We start from the raw sequence: 21,786 nt of genomic DNA, 5'->3' as shown, positions 1-21,786 counted from the left end.
CAATTCTTGTCCCCCCAGCTTCTTGTCTCACTCAGTCTCTTGTGTCTAGTGCCTTGTCCGGACAACTCCCTTCCAACCTGGCCCTCTCATGAGACTCTAGGTCAGACTGTCAAAGCAGGGAAACTTGCAACAGAAATCTACTTGTAAGACTCCTTCTGCAGAGGACAGATGGAGGAAACATGGTCTACAGAATTATATGTTTTCAGTTAAAATTTAAATCCACTGTTAAAAGATCAGAAAAAACCTTTTTGGTATATTTCTGCATTTTGGAAAGAATATTTTGAATACTAATGGTGCAATTAATCAGTATGAATAACTCAATTTTTAACTTAAATACTTGACAAACCTCAACATTTTATTCATTCACTGGGAGAAGATTTTAAATGCTAAGTTAGTCATTAAAAAAAGAGTATTTCATGAACCAAAACATTCTTCAACAAGTTTTAAGGAGAATATACTTCTACAGATTAAATTTAACAGGAAATAGCTGGGCAGCTTTAATTTGCTCATCTTCCTAAAAACAGAATGTTTATGCTGCCATTTGGTAATAAAAACACAACTGTCACATCAGTTCAAAAGTATGTTTAAAATGTCCAGTATTACCTATGATGTATCATGAAATTATTGCACCCAAACCTATGCCTGAGGGGTTAGAAGCCCCTGCCTGGCCTGGTACTGGCTAGCTCTATCTCACAAACAATGCATTCAATCTTAAAGGAAAAACAGAAATCAATTAATATCAAACATCAGAGGCTAGCAGACCAATGGAACAGCATGAAAACCAGGCTGCACCGTCACCCTTTCATCTGGAGTGGAGATGTTGCAATGATGCAGACATTTTCTAACCCGCAAAACTGAAAGTGCTCTTCTGATTAGGCTTTTGCTGAGGATAGATGGTTCACAGACCATCAAGACATTAACAACAAACTTCAGCAACGCAGAGCTCCAACAGCTACCAGTAAATTTAAAAGTTTCAAATTATATTCCTATTTAAAAGGTTCTGCTCTAAAATCCTGTGAGATTAACTGACAGCATTTCCAAATTTCCACAAAATTAAAGTGGCAACAAGCATGCCTAACAGTTGAAATATATCTAAATGAATATTACCTCTTTTTTGTTCTCAAGGGGTCATGAAACTGGCAGCTCATGTGTCATCCCTCACTCTCTCTCTCTCTCTCTCTCTCTCTCTCTCTTTCTTCCCTTTGCCTGTTGCTGAGGAAATCAACTAAGATCAGATATTCCAAGTCAATTTTCCTCAGCAGCTGATGCCATAGGTAAAGAATTATCACACAGAGAGTACTGATGTGTGTGCAAAGATATAAATCAGTAAAATTGACTGTATTTTTATGCATGTGATGTCAGACTCACACATGAGAGACAACTGAGGAGAGAAAGCAAAAACACAAAAAGAAATTTAAACTGCCACGCTGCCAACCTTGGGATTTGCCAATAAAAATCAAATCCATTGAGTATGCATGGTTCTTGGACGCTCACTGAGAGGGAGAATTCGAGGGAGCTTGTCACTTCGCATTAAACGTCTTCTTTCTTTCCTTTAAATAAAGGCCTGGCAGAGTCTGAGAGCAACATCTACAGCACAGTGAGGCTGCACTGTTCAGAGCTCAGCAGAAGTGTGTCTGGCCTTCTTGTCCTCTTCCTCCACTTTCTTATTTTAACAAGAGAGACTGTTAAAATCATGCCTGTGTAAAATCATATGCAAACACAGTCCTGCTTAATCAGATGGTTCTCTGATGCAAAAACCACATTTCTTGTGATATATTTCAGTTATTTCCCAGTGACTAGTTGAAGGGTACCAAGACCAAAAACAAGAGAAGTTTGTAAAATGTCAATATTAAGTCATCATTTTTCATGGTCATGTTTTTAATGCAGTGCTGCGCTAAGAGAAACAGTTAAATCAAACATTTTTCAAGGAAAAGGGGCTGAAAAAGCACAACCACTGAATGAGATATACTTCCATGGAAAACTACGACAGGATAAGCAATGTGTTCATCCAACAAATACTTAAACCTCCATAATGTGTTGAGTTCTTGGTGTTTACTGGGGATTTAAAAAGGGAAAATGAGTAAGACATGACCCCCGTCCCAAAGTGACCACAGAAACAATTAAGTAGAGTAACGTGTTAGGGGCAGCACTGAAGGGCCCGGGGGTCCAGTCTTCTGGTGTGTGCCGAGGGGAAGCAGGGTGCGAGCGTGTCAGGAAAGCTTCATAGAAGAGGTGACCCTTGAGGCAGGAGTGTTCAGCAGGTGAGTGGTCTGGAAAGGGCTTTCTAATCAAAGGAAAGCATTTGAGGAAAAGCACAGACAACAGAAAATACCTGGTATCATCTGGAAACTGGAAACTTTAGGCGGAAAGGGAGTTTCGGGTCCAGAAAGAGTCTGAGAAGGATACAAGTTGGCGGGGGCCATATCACAGAGACTTGCCCCACAGTCACTGGGAAAATAACACCATCACACTTGTGCCAGAGAGAGGGCCAATCGTTCTTCCAGCAGTGAGTGTACAACACAGGACAGGAGAGAAGGGACTTGGGGTGCAGGGGGGACAAAATCAGAGGCAGAAAAAGAAAAGACTGAAAATTCCAAGCAGAGCGGTTGAGGGCCTAGACCAAGAAAGAGACAAGGGAGAGATGTAAAACTTGGAAACCAGATGTGGGCAGTGAGAGACAAAGGGAGGAGCCTTCTAAGACTCTCCAGGAATTGGGTGACTGACTGCATGACTCAACAGAAAAGATCTGTTTGTTTTCATTTTTAAATTAGATATTAACTTGACTCGTGATTTGTTAGTCAACTTCTCCGGTTATTTTATCCACACAATCTTTTTTCTCCTATTTATTCCTCAGAGAGATTCCTTTGTAGCTCTCAATCACATTCAAGAGGTTCTTAACTCCAATTCCAATGCACTGCACACGTAAAGAAGTTAACCAACTTGAAACACCAAACATTATTAAACTAAAAACAGAGAACCAGGAAAAGGAAAATGGGATCAAAAGGAGTTTATCAGAGTCCTCTACTAGTTGTCCCTCCAGAAGCACCACTAGCAAATTTTCCAGCACTGGGTTTACAAGTAGAAAGTGGTGATTCTGGAGACCCTCCAGAAGGCAGCTGCTCAGTCTACGAATATTAATTGGACAGGAAAATCAAAGGACAATTATCAGTTTTTCTGATTTAACATGATAAGAGCTTTGAAAATGCACAACACATATACACAAAAACATATACATACCATATACACAACGCAAACTGTACACACTGTTTCTTACAGCATTTACTTTTTTTCTTTAATATTTTCCCTAAAATTGGAGGGGGCAGCGATTACAAGAGTCCATTTTCCATCTTTGGCAACTTCCACAAACCTGGTATCCTCACCCCCCACCTACTAAACACCATGACCTACCCAACATCAACAGCAGCGTTAACTGGAATCTCAATTCCCCAAGGCCTCTCTCCTTTCATTTGCTGGGCACCTCATAGAATGCACTGCTTTCAGAAGAAACACTTAAGCAAGAAACGTAAATGCAAATCCTCCACATGGAATGATATGAGGTTAGGTTTGTAAGTGTGACAAGCCTAGCGGCTGGGAGAAGGCAGGAAAGTAGGGACAAAGTGACTAAAATGTAGCATTAACATTACAAGTTTTCCTTCCTAAATGTGAGTTTGTGGCAAAAGCGCCCATATCACAGGCAGAGATGTAACCCCTGTTCCTCTCCATAACAGAGGTAGAATGAAACCTCAGCCAAGTTCTCCTGCCCTAGCCCAGAATGTGTAGCACAGGCCACTGCACTCCATCCAAGCCTGGCACTTAGTCTGGAAGGTTCAAAAGAGATACCCAATAGAGGGAAGGATGAGTGGCTCCCTCTGCCCCCTTCCCCAGCATGTGATGTTTCACCTAGCCATGCCATTCCTTGGCTCTGGAACCCTGGACTCATTGATATCCTCTCCTTATCTGTTTCCTCAACCCCCCAAAATAGGCACAATGCAAACATCTCACTCCCAACGTTGCCCTACAGATCCCTGGGGTTAAGGGATATGCCCAGAACATCAGTAGACATTCAATAAGCAATCATTTCCCTCCCTTGACCTTCCTTTTGTCTATTCTGAAAAGACATGTTCTTCCAAGTCCTGAAAAGCTTCTATTAGTAGCGAGACAGCAGCTCTACCATAGGAGAAAAGAAACAAAGAAGTAGAAAAAGTCATTGGGAAAACTTTTTTTCTTCTGAACTTAAGTGAAAGAAAGGAAAATACATGAGGACTGGTAGACACAACAGAGAATAATAAAACGTAATTTATGCTTTGTCTGTTTGGACTATGTTGCCTGTTCTCTCAGAGAATAACAACAGATCTGGGGAAACTAAGAATCATCACCTTTACAAGTTCTCTTTTAATGGGAATGTTGTAATAGTGAGACATCAATATATAAACCATGCTGAAACCTTACCACCAAAATGCCCTTCAATCCACACAATGGGATTATGTAATTGTCCAGTAAGTTTCCCAAGGTTATTTTAAAATGTCTCACACCTAACTCCTCACTGTTGGCCCTCTAGCTCTAGGACGGAAATCAAGGAGGATCTACATTATATTGCAAGGTAGTTATGTATATTAGGTGTGAGACACCAAATGGACATTCGTAAAAGCGCTTTTCTCTCTCAATCAGAATTATCTTCTACCACGTGATTATGGCTTCCTTCTATTACTTTATTATATAAAATAGTATCAGTCTATTGGTCTCATTAGAAAAAGCTGAAGAGCTATCCATCATGGAAGCGCATCATCAATACAGCATTCTGAAATGCTCCACTTTATCCAATACACACCGTCCACCAAAAACAATATCTAAATAGGATAATAATGAGTTTAAGCAAAGAGAATCTACCTTACTGATCTCTTTAAGAATCTATTATTCTGAATGTATATCTAAAAACAAGATGCCAAGAAAAAAAGCATATGCAAAAATGTAAAAAATAACAACATGAAGCTTTAAACTTGAATAAAACTATAGTCAACCTTTGAACAACATGAGGGTTAGGGGCACCAACCCTCCATACAATCAAATATCTGAATATAACTTTACAGTCAGCCCTCTGTATCCACAGTTCCACATCCACAGATTCAACCAACCTCGGACTGTGTAGTACGTATTTATTGAAAAACATCCACACATAAATTCCACCTTATGTTGTTCAAGGGTCGACTGTCATCATCTTTCAAGTTTTTATCTACTTCAAAAACCAGAGGATAACATACATGTCAAAACCTTAAAACTAAACAGTGATGATGATCAACAAAATAACTTAAAATAAGTTTATATGAGATGGATTGACGAAAGAACAAAATTAAGAGGTTAAAAGCCTCATCCCTAAGAGAATCAAGATTGTTTTTAGGATTGAATTTTTAAAAGTCATATGGGTCAGTCAGATAGAAATCAGACACAAAAGAGTACAAACTCTATGATTCCATTTATATCACATTCTAGAACAGGCAAAAATAATCCAGTGACAGCCTGAGGCTGGGGGTAGGCTGCAAAAAGGCACAGGAGAATTTAGGGGGTAATAGAAATGTTCTATACCTGGATTGTGGTGGTAGTTACATGACTTCTATGTATTTGTCTAAACTCATCAAACTGTTCATTTAAAACAGGTCTATTGCACTCTATTTTTTTTTTTTTTTTTTTGCGGTACGCGGGCCTCTCACTGCTGTGGCCTCCCCCGTTGCGGAGCACAGACTCCGGATGCGCAGACTCAGCGGCCATGGCTCACGGGCCCAGCCGCTCCGCGGCATGTGGGATCTTCCCGGACTGGGGCATGAACCCGCGTCCCCCGCATCGGCAGGCGGACTCTCAACCACTGCGCCACCAGGGAAGCCCTATTGCACTCTATTTAAATTACACCTCAATAAAGCTAATTTTTTTAAAGTATTGCCCAGACAATATTGACACTCATTTACCCTAATTCCTTTCTAAGTGTTACAGACATGGCCTTCACGTACCTGAAGCTGTGCCACAGCATGGCGGTACCCACCATGCTGAAGAAAAGATGCTTGCAATCACATCAGGTGGAAAGAGCGTCACATTTCTCTGAATCTGAAGTAAATTTAACACTAATGCAAGAAATACTCCAATAAAAAACAGCACTACTCCTCGAATCATCAAGTTCACAGTTCGGCTAGTGACAGATGAGATATAGGGACCACACTTTTTGGGCCCAGGTGACTGTGTCTCTCCTTCCGCCATGGTTTCATAAGTTCAGTAAGTCAGCAAAAAAATTTTAAAAAGAGGAAGAAGAAATGGCTTCTCAGCTGAAAAGCCAACTGCCTGAACCAAAGCAGATTGGCGTTTCAACAATATTGCATCTCGTCCTAAAATAGGACCTACCAGAAATCCTGCAAGAGATAAGAAAAAAGAAATCAATATGTCTAATTAATGACTATACAATTTTCCTGATTTCAATACTAATTCATTTTAAAGGCCAAATAATGAATTGACAAGCTTATATATTTATTTAAATTATTTACTGAATAAGAAGACATTTAAAAAGCATTTTATATGAATGATGTAATAAAAAATAAAGTGCTAAATCTATATTTACTAGGACAGAATTAGTGAGCTAAGAGACTAAAAGGTTAGAATAATAGTAAAAACAGCTAGCCCCACATCAGTGAAAAAAGCAGGACGGGTTATCTGAGACACTTCTACTAGAAACTGGAAGATCAAAATCAGGTTTCTGTTTCTTCTACCCAAATCTCCAAGCCCAAGTAACTGATGGGCTTGGAGATTTAGGTAGAAATTTTTACACTTTACAGAAAATAAATAAATTTCTACTTTACAGAAAATCAACATATTCTGACTGAAAATGTTACATTGCTCTGAATAAAATGTGACTTGCTCGTGAGGACCATCTCCATAGGGGAATAAAATGATCTCTTTTGATGTTTAATGTTGATATATGTGAATTTCTGCACAAAAGTATCTTACAAAAAAACAGACGACCACCCACTCACTCACACATACACCAAGCACAGAAACCAGACCTGACCCGCTGTCACCAGGGCCCAAGTTGTGTCCCACCCCTGCCTTGACCCAGTCTGCCCTTGTTGCAATCATGGGAGCTATTATGAGAAAGCTGCAGTAGGAAGCAGAAGAAAGTGAGCTAAGAAAATAACGAATAACCTCTTGGCTAGATGCTAAGAAGTTTGATCCACATGGCTAAAACCTAGAACTTTGCAAGTACAGTCACTCTAGGTATTCACTCACCCCTCTAAACCAACGTGAACTTTCCTTTGTATATGTTTAAGACAAGTAACATTTGAGGCTATCTAGGAGCTGTCCTTTTAACTCTCGCAATAACCCTAACAGGTAAGTGCAATTATGTCCATTTTACAGGTGAGGTGTAAAAGCAAAGAAAGGTTAAGTCACTCAACCAAGTTTCCAGCCTTAGTAAGAGGGCAAGCTGGGACTCAAATCCATGCAGTCTGTCTGGCTCCAAAGCCCTCATTCATACCATTATGTTCAGCCTCCCAAATTGTTACATGTTGCCCTAAATTCTTTTTCTATGAATACTTTTTTTGAAGTGGGAAAGTATACAGACTATTTTCATAACTTACCATTATCCCACCTAACAGTATACCTTGGGATATTTCCTTTGAATCTCTAAGTATTTTATTTAAACCTTTACTATGGCACTTCTTAGAGGTACCTTATGATGATATGTATAGTTGCTTTACAGATTATAAAATTTCTATGTAGGTCTTATTCACTATCAAGTTTTTGCTGTGCCTACATACCCAGACAGGTACGTGCCTAGCTCATAGTAGGAGCTCTACATATTCATATTTGTTTCATTAAATTAGGTTAACTCCTTTTGAATCAAAGTATATTGGGTTAAGCAGGCCTTTTTTTTTTTTTTAACATCTTTATTGGAGTATAATTGCTTTACGATGCTGTGTTAGTTTCTGCTTTGTAACAAAGTGAATCATCTATACATATACATATATCCCCATATCTCCTCCCTCCCACCCTCCCTAACCCACCCCTCTAGGTGGTCACAAAGCACCGAGATGATCTCACTGTGCTATGCGGCTGCTTCCCACTACCTATTTTACATTTGGTAGTGTACATATGTCCATACCACTCTCTCACTTCGTCCCAGCTTACCCTTCCCATTCCCCATGTCCTCATGTCCATTCCCTACATCTGCATCTTTATTCCTGTCCTGCCCATACGTTCTTCAGAACGTTTATTTATTTATTTTTTTAGATTCCATATATATGGGTTAGCCTATGGTATTTTATTTTTCTCGTTCTGACTTACTTCACTCTGTACGACAGACTCCAGGTCCATCCACCTCACTACAAATAATTCAATTTCGTATCTTTTTATGGCTGAGTAATATTCCATTGTATATATGTGCCACATCTTCTTTATCCATTCATCTGTCGATGGACACTTAGGTTGCTTCCACGTCCTGCTATTGTAAACAGTGCTGCAATGAACATTGTGGTACATGACTCTTTTTGAATTATGGTTTTCTCAGGATATATGCCCAGTAGTGGGATTGCTGGGTCGTATGGTAGATCTATTTTTAGTTTTTTAAGGAACCTCCATACTGTTCTCCATAGTGGCTGTATCAATTTACATTCCCACCAGCAGTGCAACAGGGTTCCCTTTTCTCCACAGCCTCTCCAGCATTTATTGTTTGTAGATTTTTTGATGATGGCCATTCTGACTGGTGTGAGGTGATACCTCATTTTAGTTTTGATTTGCATTTCTCTAATGATTAATGATGCTGAGCATCCTTTCATGTGTTTGTTGGCGATCTGTATATCTTCTTGGGAGAAATGTATATTTAGGTCTTCTGCCCATTTTTGGATTGGGTTGTTTGTTTTTTTGATATTGAGCTGCATGAGCTGCTTGTAAATTTTGGAGATTAATCCTTTGTCAGTTGCTTCATTTGCAAATACCTTCTCTCATTCTGAGGGTGGTCTTTTCATTTTGTTTATGCTTTCCTTTGCTGTGCAAAAGCTTTTAAGTTTCATTAGGTCCCATTTGTTTATTTTTGTTTTTATTTTCATTTCTCTAGGACGTGGGTCAAAAAGATCTTGCTGTGATTTATGTCATAGAGTGTTCTGCCTATGTTTTCCTGTAACAGTATTATAGTGGCTGGCCTTACATTTAGGTCTTTAATCCATCTGGAGTTTATTTTTGTATATAGTGTTAGGGAGTGTTCTAATTTCATTCTTTTACATGTACCTGTCCGGTTTTCCCAGCACCACTTCTTGAAGAGCCTGTCTTTTCTCCATTGTATATTCTTGCCTCCTTTATCAAAAATAAGGTGACCATATGTGTGTGGGTTTATCTCTGGGCTTCCTATACTGTTTCATTGATCTGTATTTCTATTTTTGTGTCAGTACCATACTGTCTTGATTACTGTAGCTTTGTATTATAGTCTGAAGTCCAGGAGCTTGATTCTTCCAGCTCCGTTTTTCTTTCTCAAGATTGCTTTGGCTACTCAGGGTCTTCTGTGTTTCCATACAAATTGTGAAATTCGTTCTAGTTCTGTGAAAAATGCCATTGGTAGTTTGATAAGGATTGCACTGAATCTGTAGATTGTGTTGGGTAGTATAGTCATTTTCACAGTGTGATTCTTCCAATCCAAGAACATGGTGTATCTCTCCATCTATTTCTATCAACTTTAATTTCTTTCATCAGTGTCTTATAGTTTTCTGCATGCAGGTCTTTGTCTCCTTAGGTAGGTGTACTCCTATGTATTCTATTCTTTTTGTTGCAGTGGTAAATGGGAGTGTTTCCTTAATTTCTCTTCAGATTTTTCATCATTAGTGCATAGGAATGCAAGAGATTTCTGTGCATTAATTTTGTAGCCTGCTACTCTACCAAATTCATTGATTAGCTCTACTAATTTTCTGGTAGCATCTTTAGGATTCTCTATGTATAGTATCATGTTATCTGGGAACAGTGTCAGCTTTACTTCTTCTTTTCCAAGTTGGATTCCTTTTACTTCTTTTTCTTCTCTGATTGCTGTGGCTAAAACTTCCAAAACTATGTTGAATAAGAGTGGTGAGAGTGGACAACCTTATCTTGTTCCTGATCTTAGAGGAAATGGTTTCAGTTTTTCACCATTGACAACGATGTTGGCTGTGGATTTGTCATATATGACCTTTATTATGTTGAGGTAAGTTCCCTCTATGCCTGCTTTCTGGAGGGTTTTATCATAAATGGGTGTTGAATTTTGTCCAAAGGTTTTTCTGCCTCTATTGAGAGGATCGTATGGTTTTTCTCCTTCAATTTGTTAATATGGTTTATCACACTGATAGTTTGCATATATTGAAGAACCCTTGCATTCCTGGGGTAAACCCCACTTGATCATGCTGTATGATCCTTTTCATGTGCTACTGGATTCTGTTTGCTAGCATCTTGTTGAGAATTTTTGGATCTATGTTCATCAGTGACATTGGCCTGTAGTTTTCTTTCTTGTGACATCTTTGATTTTGGTATCAGGGTGACGATGGCCTCATAGAATGAGTTTGAGAGTGTTCCTCCCTCTGCTATATTTTGGAAGAGTTTGAGGACAGGTGTTAGCTCTTCTCTAAATGTTTGATAGAATTCACCTGTGAAGCCATCTGGTCCTGGGCTTTTGTTTGTTGGGAGATTTTTAATCACAGTCTCAATTTCAGTGCTTGTGATTGGTCTGTGTATATTTCCTATTTCTTCCTGGTTCAGTCTGGGAAGGTTGTGCTTTTCTTAGAATGTGTCCATTTCTTCCAGGCTGTCCATTTTATTAGCATACAGTTGCTTGTAGTAATCTCTCATGATCCTTTGTATTTCTGCAGTGTCAGCTGTTACCTCTCCTTTTTCATTTCTAATTCTATTGATTTGAGTCTTCTCCCTTTTTTTCTTGATGAGTCTGGCTAATGGTCTGTCAATTTTGTCTACCTTCTCAAAGAACCAGTTTTTAGTTTTACTGATCTTTGCTATTGTTTCTTCATTTCTTTTTCACTTATTTCTGATCTGGTCTTTATGATTTCTTTCCTTCTGCTAACTTTTGGGTTTTTTTGTTCTTCTTTCTCTAATTGCTTTAGGTGTAAGGTTAGGTTGTTTATTTGAGATGTTTCTTGTTTCTAGAGGTAGGATTGTATTGCTATAAACTTCCCTCTTAGAACTGCTTTTGCTGCTTCCCATAGGTTTTAGCTCATCGTGTTTTCATTGTCATTTGTTTCTAGGTATTTTTTAATTTCCTTTTTGATTTCTTCAGTGATCTCTTGATTATTTAGTAGTGTATTGTTTAGCCTCCATGTGTTGGTATTTTTTACAGAATTTTTCCTGCAATTGATACCTAGTCTCATAGCGTTGTGGTCGGAAAAGATACTTGATGTGATTTCAATTTTCTTAAATTTACCAAGGCTTGATTTGTGACCCAAGATATGATCTATCCTGGAGAATGTTCCATGAGCACTTGAGAAGAAAGTGTATTCTGTTTTTTTTGGATAGAATGTCTTATAAATATCAATTAAGTCCATCTTGTTTAATATATCATTTAAAGCTTGTGTTTCCTTATTGATTTTCATTTTGGGTGATCTGTCCACTGGTGAAATTGGGGTGTTAAAGTCCCCTACTATGATTGTGTTACTGTCAATTTCCCCTTTTTATGTCTGTTAGCATTTGCCTTGAGTATTGAGGTGCTCCTATGTTGGGTGCATAAATATTTACAATTGTTATATCTTCTTCTTGTATTGATGCCTTGATCATTATGTACTGTCCTTCTGTGTCTCTTGTAATAGTCTTTGTTTTAAAGTCTATTTTGTCTCATATGAGAATTGCTACTGCAGCTTTCTTTTGATTTCCATTTGCATGGAATATCTTTTTCCATCCCCTCACTTTCAGTCTGTATGTGTCCCTAGGTCTGAAGTGGGTCTCTTGTAGACAACATAGGTCTTGTTTTTGGATCCATTCAGCTAGTCTATGTCTTTTGGTTGGAGCATTTAATCCATTTACATTTAAGGTGGTTATCAATATGTATTTTCCTTTACCATATTCTTAATTGTTTGAGTTTGTTATTGTAGGTCTTTTCCTTCCCTTGTGTTTCCTGCCTAGAGAAGTTCCTTTAGCATTTGTTGTAAAGCTGGTTTGGTGGTGCTGAATTTTCTTAGCTTTTGCTTGCCTGTAAAGATTTTAATTTCTCTGTCGAATCTGAATGAGATCTCTCTGGGTAGACTAATCTTGGTTGTAGGTTTTCCCCTTTCATCACTTTAAATATGTGCTGCCACTTCCTTGTGGCTTGCAGAGTTTCTGCTGAAAGATCAGTTGTTAACCTTATGGGATTCCCTTGTATGTTACTTTTTGCTTTGCCCTTGCTGCTTTTAATATGTTTTCTTTGTATTTAATTGCTGATAGCTTGATTAATATGTGTCTTGGTGTGTTTCCCTTGGATTTATCCTGTATGGGACTCTCTGAGCTTCCTGGACTTGACTATTTCTTTCCCATATTAGGGAAGTTTTCAACTATAATCTCTTCAAATATTTTCTCAGTCCCTTTCTTTTTCTCTTCTTCTTCTGGGACCCCTGTAACTCGAATGTTGGTGCATTTAATGTTGTCCCAGAGGTCTCTGAGACTGTCCTCCATTCTTTTCATTCTTTTTTTTTTTTATTCTGCTCTGTGGTAGTTATTTCCACTACTTTATCTTCCAGGTCACTTATCCGTTCTTCAGCCTCAGTTATTCTGCTACTGATTCCTTCTAGAGAATTTTAAATTTCATTTATTGTGTTGCTCATCAGTGTTTGTTTGCTCTTTAGTTCTTCTAGGTCCTTTTTAAAAGTTTCCTGTATTTTGTCCATTCTATTTCCAAGATTTTGGATCATCTTTACTATCATTACTCTGAATTCTTTTTCTGGTAGACTGCCTATTTCCTCTTCATTTTTTTGGTCTGGTGGGTTTTTACCTTGCTCCTTCATCTGCTGCATGTTTCTCTGTCTTCTCATTTTGCTTAACTTACTGTGTTGGGGGTCTCCTTTTCATAGGCTGCAGATTCGTCGTTCCTGTTGTTTTTGACGTCTGCCCCCAGTGGCTAAGGTTGGTTCAGTGGATTGTGTAGGCTTCCTGGTGGAGGGGACTGGTGCCTGTATTCTGGTGGATGAGGTTGGATCTTGTCTTTCTGGTGGGCAGAACTGCGAGGGACCCCTATAATTCGAATGTTGGTGCGTTTAGTGTCCCAGAGGTCTCTGAGACTGTCTTCAATCCTTTTCATTCTTTTTTCTTTATTCTGCTCTGCAGTAGTTATTTGCACTATTTTTTCTTCCAGGTCACTTCTCTGTTCTTCTACCTCAGTTATTCTGCTATTGTTTCCTTTTAGAGAATATTTAATTTCATTTATTGTGTTGTTCATCATTGTTTGTTCTTTAGTTCTTCTAGGTCCTTGTTAAATGTTTCTTGTATCTTCTCCATTCTATTTCCAAGATTTTGGATCATCTTTACTATCATTACTATGAATTCCTTTTCAGTTAGACTTCCTATTTCCTCTTCATTTGTTTGGTCTGGTGGGTTTTTACCTTGCTCCTTCATCTGCTGCGTATTCCTCTGTCTTCTCATTTTGCTTAACTTAGTGTGTTTGGGGTCTCCTTTTCATAGGCTGCAGATTCATAGTTCCTGTTGTTTTTGGTGTCTGCCCCCAGTGGGTAAGGTTAGTTCAGTGGGTTGTGTAGGCTTCCGGGTGGAGGGGATTGGTATCTGTGTCCTGGTGGATGAGGCGATCTGGATCTTGTCTTTCTGGTGGGCAGGACCGCATCCAGTAGTGTGTTTTGGGGTGTCTGTGACCTTACAATGATTTTAGGCAGCCTCTCTGCTAATGGGTGGGGTTGTGTTCCTGTCTTGCTAGTTGCTTGGCATAGGCTGTCCAGCACTATAGCTTGTTAGTCGTTGAGTGGAGCTGGGTCTTAGGATTGAGATGGAGATCTCTGGGAGAGCTTTCTCTGTTTGATATTACGTAGAGCCGGGAGGTCTCTGATAGACCAATGTCCTGAACTCGGCTCTCCCACCTCAGAGGCACAGGCCTGACACCTGGCCGGAGCACCAAGACCCTGTCAGCCACATGGCTCAGAAGAAAAGGGAGACAAATAAAAAGAAAGAAAAAATAATACTAAAATAAAATAAAATAAAGTTATAAAAATAAAACTGTTTTTTAAATTATTAAAAATAAAAAAAATTAAAAGTAAGAAAAAAAAAGAAAGAAAGAAGAGAGCAACCAAACCAAAAAGATCCACCAATGATAACAAGTGCTCAAAACTATCCAAAAAAAAAAGCAGACAGACAGAACCCTAGGACAAATGGTAAAAGCAAAGCTATACAGACAAAATCACACAAAGAAGCATACACATACACACTCACAAAAAGAGAAACAGGAAAAAAATATACATATATCTCTATGTAAAAAAAAAAAATGGAACAGAGCAACCAAATCAATAAACAAATCTACCAATGACCATAAACTCTAAATACTAAACAAGATAAACATAAAACCAGAAACAAATTAGATGCAGAAAACAAACCCCAAGCCTACAGATGATCCCAAAATCCACCACCTCAATTTTGGGATGATTCGTTGTCTATTCAGGTACTCCACAGATGCAGGTACATCAAGTTGATTGTGGAGATTAAATCCACTGCTCCTGAGGTTGCACGGAGAAATTTCCCTTTCTCTTCTTTGTTTGCACAGCTCCTGGGGTTCAGCTTTGGATTTGGCCCCTCCTCTGCATGTAGGTCTCCTGAGGGCGTCTGTTCTTTGCTCAGAAAGGACGGGTTAAAATAGCAGCTGATTAGGGGGCTCTGGCTCACTCAGGCCGGTGGGGCAGAGAGGCGTATGGAATGTGGGCCGAGCCTGTGGCGGCAGAGGCCAGCATGACACTGCAACAGCCTGACCTGTGCTGTGTGTTCTCCCGGGGAAGTTGTCGCTGGGTCCCAGGACCCTGGCAGTGGCAGGCTGCACAGGCTCCCAGGAGGGGAGGTGTGGATAGTGACCTGTGCTCACACACAGGCTTCTTGGTGGCGGCAGCAGCAGCCTTAGCGTTTCATGCCCGTCTCTGGGGTCCGTGCTGACAGCCACGGCTCGCGCCCATCTCTGGAACTCATTTAGGCAGTGCTCTGAATCCCCTCTCCTCACTCACCCTGAAACAACGGTCTCTTGCCTCTTAGGCAGGTCCAGACCTTTTCCCAGACTCCCTCCTGGCTAGCTGTGCACACTAGCCCCCTTCAGACTGTGTTCACGCAACCAACTCCAGTCCTCTCCCTGGGTTCTGACCTCCGAAACCCGAAACCGGAGCCTCAGCTCCCAGCCCCCGCTCGCCCCGGCGGTTGAGCAGACAAGCCTGTCGGGCTGGTGAGTGCTGGTCGGCACCGATCCTCTGTGCGAGAATCTCTCCACTTTGCCCTCCACACCCCTGTTGCTGCGCTCTCCTCGGTGCTCCAAAGCTCTCCCCCCTCGCCCACCGCCCATCTCCGCCAGTGAAGGGGCTTCCTAGTGTGTGGAAACATTTCCTCCTTCACAGCTCCCTCCCAGAGGTGCAGGTCCTGTCCCCATTATTTTGTCTCTATATTTTCTTTTTTCTTTTGCCCTACCCAGGTCCATGGGGAGTTTCTTGCCTTTTGGGAAGTCTGAGGTCTTCTGCCAGCATTCAGTAGGTGTTCTGTAGGAGTTGTTCCACATGTAGATGTATTTCTGATGTATCTGTGGGGAGGAAGGTGATCTCCACGTCTTACTCCTCCACCATCTTGAAGGTCTCTCCTAAGCAGGGCTTTTGGAAGGTGAACCTAACCTAGCACTTAATCATCTTTAAAATATATGTCCTGTAAGCTTCCAAGTTTCAAACTACCTTATAAATGAATTTTGGGAACAAAACCCATGTGTAAACTGGAGGGAGGGGTGGGGGTGTTGAGTTTAGAAATAATCAGTATGAAAATGAGAACATCTGTAAGCACTAGTAACTTTCACAGCCTATCAGTTCCACGTTATAAACAGAAACAATAGACTTTTTTTTACTGTGCCTCTACCACACTCAAAGCTCTGTGCCCAACACCCAAGGGGGGAATTTTATCCTCAAGCTCACAAACCTACTTACTGTACAACATCACTGAGCTCTATAGCTTAGCAGTCTTGAGAAAACAGTACATATTATAGCTGATTCATAGGAAAATATATTCTAAACACCTACTGAAAATCCTAGAAAACATCTCCCCTTGACCTGGTCTTGCAGACTATTCCTTGCTGTGGTATCCAGCATGTCAGCATGTCATGTGTTCTACAGTGTTCAGTAGCTACAGAATTCATCATCATCATTATCATCACGATACAGCACCCATTTATGGAGGGCCTACTCCATGCCAGGCATATAGTAACTCTAATCTTCAAAATAATGCTAAAGGTAGGTATTATCATCCACATTTTACACATGAAGATATAAAGTCAAAGACACTTAACAACTTGCCTATGGTCACATGACATGCAGTATTAGAAATGGAATTGTACCTTACATCTGACTGATGCCAAAACCCATCCTCTTTCCTCTAAAACTTGAGTCCCATTCCAGCCCAACTCCTTAGACTTCTTTTTTGGCATCCCCTATAGAAGGGGATTTGGTTACTGAAAAGATGGACAGACACTGGAAAACAATCTTAACTGTAAATATTCTCAAGGTACTAATGTAAATTAATGTCCAACCAGAAAGACCATAAGAATAAATGTACAAACAAATAAATTTTCTTTAAAAGTACTAGATCCAGGAGTAAAAATATGTATTAAAGAAAAAAATCATATGGCCAACTTACATACAGTATTAGACCAAGAGTTGACTCCTCATTTCCCAAACTTCAGCAGACACAACAATACCTCCCGCTTTCTGCTACTAAAACAGCTACTAGAGGACAAAGAGTAAATACACATTTTAAGTAACCCAAATTGCTCTAGTATATCTAGTAAATTGTTTCTGTCTGTGAATTTTTCCAAAAGGGAATTTTATGTTGAATAATATTTTTAAAAGAACAAAACAGCTTCCGTTTTAAAAAGCTATTCTGGTGTGGTAGGTCCCATCTCACATCACTCACCAGTGTTTGTCAAAGGGCACTGGCATTTTGGGCAGGGCAATTTCTTGTTGTTTGGAACTGCCCTAAGCATTGAAAAACATTTAGCAGCCCTGGCTCGTGCTCACTAAATACCAGTGCACGCCCCCTCCCCACTCTGAGATAACCAAACATGGCCTTACATGTTTCCAAATTCCCACAGAGACGCAATGTTCTCCCACTGAGAGACACTGATTGCTAGACTCTTTCCCCATTCTACTTCCAGGCTGCTAGAGACTTTCTACAATGTTTATTTATGTAATTCTGCCACAGCTGTTTACTCAACCTTTCTGAAAGTGCTTGTTTATAGTTTCTTACTTCACCCCAAAAGTTGTCTTGAAAAATAACACAACAATTGTTTCATGTTTACCTGAATAAGATTTTTTAAGCTATTTTTTAAGTCCAAAAAGCTAATTTTGTGACTACATAATAATACAATACTATATAATTACTGGAGACAAAAATAAAAGTTAAAATGCTTTAGAATCACAGTATCCTAAAATGTAAGAAATGGAAGGGAATGGGAGTTCATCTCTTCCAGGGGCTATGTGAGTCTGATGTAAAACAAAACCAAAAAAGTTGTGGATATGTGCATTTTTCCGGTTAGGGAGTTGGACATTTTTATATCAAGTACTCAAAAAGTTCATGATCCAAAAGAAGTTAAGAACCAGTGATCTGTTTCCTGGCAAAGCAAATGAGACCCAAAGTGGGTAAGTGAAGTGACAAGATCAAGAATGTATACTACTGGGTCTTGCTACGACAAACATGTAAAGTGAACTCCTAGAAATGGCCAGACTCATTAAAGGGGTAAAAAATTCCACAAGACCATTCACCGCCTACTATGCAACAACTAAGTTCCTAAATAAAGCATGTTGTTTATAATAGTCACACATTAGGGGAGGAGGTTATTTTAAAGTGAAAGCTCTTGGAATAAGTATCCCTAATTTGTTTGTTTTCAAGTTTGGTTTTCTGATTATGTATTGATAATATCTTCCTAGAGCGTATCTATACCTTTAAATGTTACTGTTACAACAGCAATAAATTCGATTCTCAAAATTTTTTTAAAAACCTATATTTGAAAAATTTAGATTACCCAAGAAATAATTTTCTGATCAGGGAAGAAGTCTCTGGTATAAAGATACCATTTAAAAGACAATATCTCAATAGATCCTCAACAATAATCCTAGTAAGTAGGCAGGTGTTTTTAATCCTTAATCTTTTTATTTTACAAAAATAAAATAGGTTAAGTAACTTTCTGAGATTATAAAACTGTTGCCGGGTAGTACCAGGACTAGCTCCAAGCACTCTGACTCCATGTCCAGAGTGTTTCCCATTTCACAACTGCCTTTTCTACAAACACCATACAGAAACAATTTAAATGCCACAAAAGAAACAGTTTTTAAAGCCATGTTGATAAACTACTGTTAATACCAAAATAACACTTTTTTTTTTCAAAAACTGACAAAGTAGAAACTTCCACAGAACATGAAAAATTCTACCTTAAGCCCTGACCTACAATTTCTATAAAGTACATTACTGAACAAAAAGAAAAATAGTTCAAATAGTTTGGATAGACAATAACAAATCATCAAAACTGGAAAAACGTTATTCCCAGTCTATGGCTTCCTGTCAATGGATTATTATTACCTTCAGGTAAATAAAATAAGTGATTCTCAGCTTTGCGGATGAAAATCAAAGTTTACATTTGCCACTGAAACAACTTCCAGGCAACAGGCATTTGAAAACAAGCATACAAACAAAATCTCCCTAAGAACTGATTAAGTACCAATTGTATTTTAACAATTGCAACACCCCCAAAACCATACAAGATCATTTCTCTTTAAAGGAAGAGCAGTCACAGAAGTATGTTTACTCCCTCAGATTACCTGTCTCTTCAGGTGCTTAGATCAGAAAGGCTACTAAATAATAAAATTAAATTACTACCTCACATCTTTTTTATCCTATGCTCTTGTAATTAGAATGGCATTCTCAAAATAGAATAAGCATTACAGTTAGGAAAAACACACTTAAGTCAATGAAACTCTCCTTAAATAAAAGCACACAAATGTGAATCATAGGCTATGGACGCTAAAAACTTTTAGGAAGAAAAACATGTTTGCCTTGAAGACCCTGCAACTCATCTTTCCTGTCAACATTAAAACCCAAACACAGAAACCATTAAGCAAGCAACATTTGCATCCCATTACTGCTTTTAAATGACAAATCTCAGTCCCTAAAAAGGTTACTCCATCGTTTGAGAATAATTTTCTGATAACAATGAAAACAAGCTCTGTCATTAAATTTCTAAATTGCATTTTATCCTTTCCTTTTCAGTCCACCACACGTAAAAGCAACAGTTGTCAGTTTAAAAAGAATCAACCTCTTTACCAAATAAATGTACATGATTCACAGCTTCATCACTTTGTATCAGGTATGTACTGAGAACTATAACAAAACACACTACTCAACATAATGTCCAGAGAAAGAATAAAAGGAGGAAACAGGAAGAGTACGGGGCTATTCTCTGGGGGGCCCCTATTAGTGGGGGCATCCCTTCATTCATTTTTCACTCAATGGTTCCCTATCAGGGCCAAACCCCAAAGTTGGAAGATACAACCTAGCCTCTGCCAGACTGCCTTCATTCCTCCTGCACCCAAGACAGGAGCTTGTCTCCCCCCCCGGCCCCCCCCCCCCACAATCCTCAGCTCCATTGCAATAGTGATCCCGGCCAGTCTCGGTGCCCCAGCTGTCAAGACTATTCATTCCTTCTTGAAGCATTTTCTCAATAATTCTACAAAATAGTCAGCTCTCCCTGGTATATTTCCCTAGACTATCTAGCTAACGCCATACTTCACTAACTTTCTGCCAATGCTAACTGGACATGGGTCACTATCACTTAAGTTTTATCCACACTGCTTTCCTCTACCAGATTGCCAATCCCCACTGACCAACCCTAAAATCCAAGAAACTATCACCAACCGACTTCTAGGTCCTGAAAAGAGTTATCTTTGTCTTTACCATACACCTACTCCAAAGGTTTCCAATTCCAATCCAAAATGCCGAAGTCCCACTCCTCAACCCAATATCAACATACCTTTTGGCGGATTCTAAGCATTCTACAATACCTACCTTTTCGGATCCTTCCCCCTCCCAAGCCTGAGTCTGGTCTCCCTGGCTACGAGCCTGCCGAGTCCTGACAGCTCTATGCTTGACAGCCCGCCGACCTCCACCCCATCAGATCTCCAGGGTCGCCCTTCCCGCCGTCCTCCAGCCTTCTTTCCGCTCGGACATTCTTCCACTGACCGGGAGCCTCGGCCTCTCCTAGACCCTCTCCCCGACCCAGGTGTCCCCTTCCGGATCTCGCCGACCCTTCTCCAGGTTAAGCAGAGCCCCTCGCCCTTCAGGCCCCATCTGTGGTCCTGGCTCCTCGTACTTGCCAGCAGGGTTCCCAGGCTGCAAAAACGCAAGCGGTTCCTCTTCCCGAGGGCCACCACCTTCCTCAGGCCCCTTCCCTCAGCACCAAGTCCACCGCGCTTCACCGGGGAATCCCAACTCACCCCCGCCTCCGCCATCTTCTGGGACCGGCCCCCACGCCCCTCCGCCGCTTCCTCCTCCTCTCCCACAACTCCTCCCGAGCTCCACTGCGCCTGTGCGGCCGACGCGGTTACGCTCGGACGATCGGGGCAGAACAACTTCCGGTTCCCACCGGCGCCAGGTAGTGGGCCCGCGAGCCGGGGCAAAAGAACTTCCGGTCTCCGCGAGGGTAGCGGCCGGCTGTAGGCGTGGACTGTCGAGTGGTGAAAGGCTGGTAGATCCGCTGTTGTTTGCTGACCGGGCAGTCGTCGTTTTTACTGGTACATTTATTAATGAAAATTGAAGGAGAAATTAAATTTGCAACAAAATGCATCAAAGCAAGTATTTGTATGGCTTTCTTGTTTTCTCTAATGTTTCCTAAAGGTTTTAAATTTGTCTCGTGTAGATTTTCACAGTACCAGTAAAAAAAGGGATGTGGGTGGATTATACTGAATGGAGGAGGAATTTTAAAAAGAAAGGAGAAGAGCACCCAGAAAAGAACCCAGAAAAGAGACAATAACTTCAAAATGTCCTGACATCATTGTTCTCTTTAAAGCAACATGAGTCCTGTTCATCCAGGTCTTGCCTCCTCTAAGCCAGCTTTTTCAAACACTTCAAAATTGCCTTCAATGAAATCCTCATGGAAGATTTTAGCCTGGAGAGACCTTTGTTTTAGTTTAAGTATTTACTGATTGCAAGAAGGGATAAGACCTAAAAAGCAAGAACTGTGTGGCCCCCAGTTCCTAAGGTTCTTCCATCCAACGCAGTCATTCCTACTTCAGTATGAGGCAGAATACAAAGTCCTCAGGAGAAATACAGAGAGCCACTGTCTTCTGATTAAGTTTGGGAACAGTTTTTATGCATGATAACGAGACAGATATGATGAAGCTGTGCATTCTCTGGGAGCTCAGAGATGGAAAAACATGAAATAGATGGTGGAGCCTGGAGCGTAGACAGATGTATTGAGACGTGAGATCTGAATGTCACACTCATGAATTTGGACTAGATATTTGTTATTATCATGGAAACATGAAAATCACAAATTACTTGATGCCAGAGTATAAATTGATGAAGAACGCTGAGAAA

At 40.1% G+C, this 21,786-nt stretch overlaps 1 protein-coding gene across 5 annotated transcripts in view; it reads right to left on the bottom strand.

Annotated features, from left to right (window-relative positions):
- The window catches only part of INSIG2 (insulin induced gene 2), a 33,253-nt gene extending 12,295 nt beyond the window's left edge, over positions 1-20,958 (bottom strand). The window contains exons 1-2 of one of the 5 annotated variants that reach the window (XM_030840315.3): positions 20,685-20,958; positions 6,000-6,392 (exon numbers count right to left, since the gene is read on the bottom strand). In XM_030840315.3, the coding sequence (XP_030696175.1) occupies positions 6,000-6,243 (244 nt within the window). In that variant the 5' untranslated portion in view covers positions 6,244-6,392; positions 20,685-20,958. Of the gene's footprint in view, positions 1-1,435; positions 2,204-2,332; positions 4,176-5,999; positions 6,393-16,836; positions 16,924-20,560 lie in introns of those variants that run through there. The other 4 variants (XM_060302534.1, XM_060302533.2, XM_060302535.2 and 1 more) reach the window with 4 other exon arrangements.
- Positions 20,959-21,786: the final 828 nt, after the last annotated feature.

Source organism: Globicephala melas, chromosome 7, assembly GCF_963455315.2.
Source record: "Globicephala melas chromosome 7, mGloMel1.2, whole genome shotgun sequence".
NCBI classification, from domain to species: Eukaryota; Metazoa; Chordata; class Mammalia; order Artiodactyla; family Delphinidae; genus Globicephala; species Globicephala melas.
This window is presented reverse-complemented; position numbering and strand designations above follow the sequence as displayed.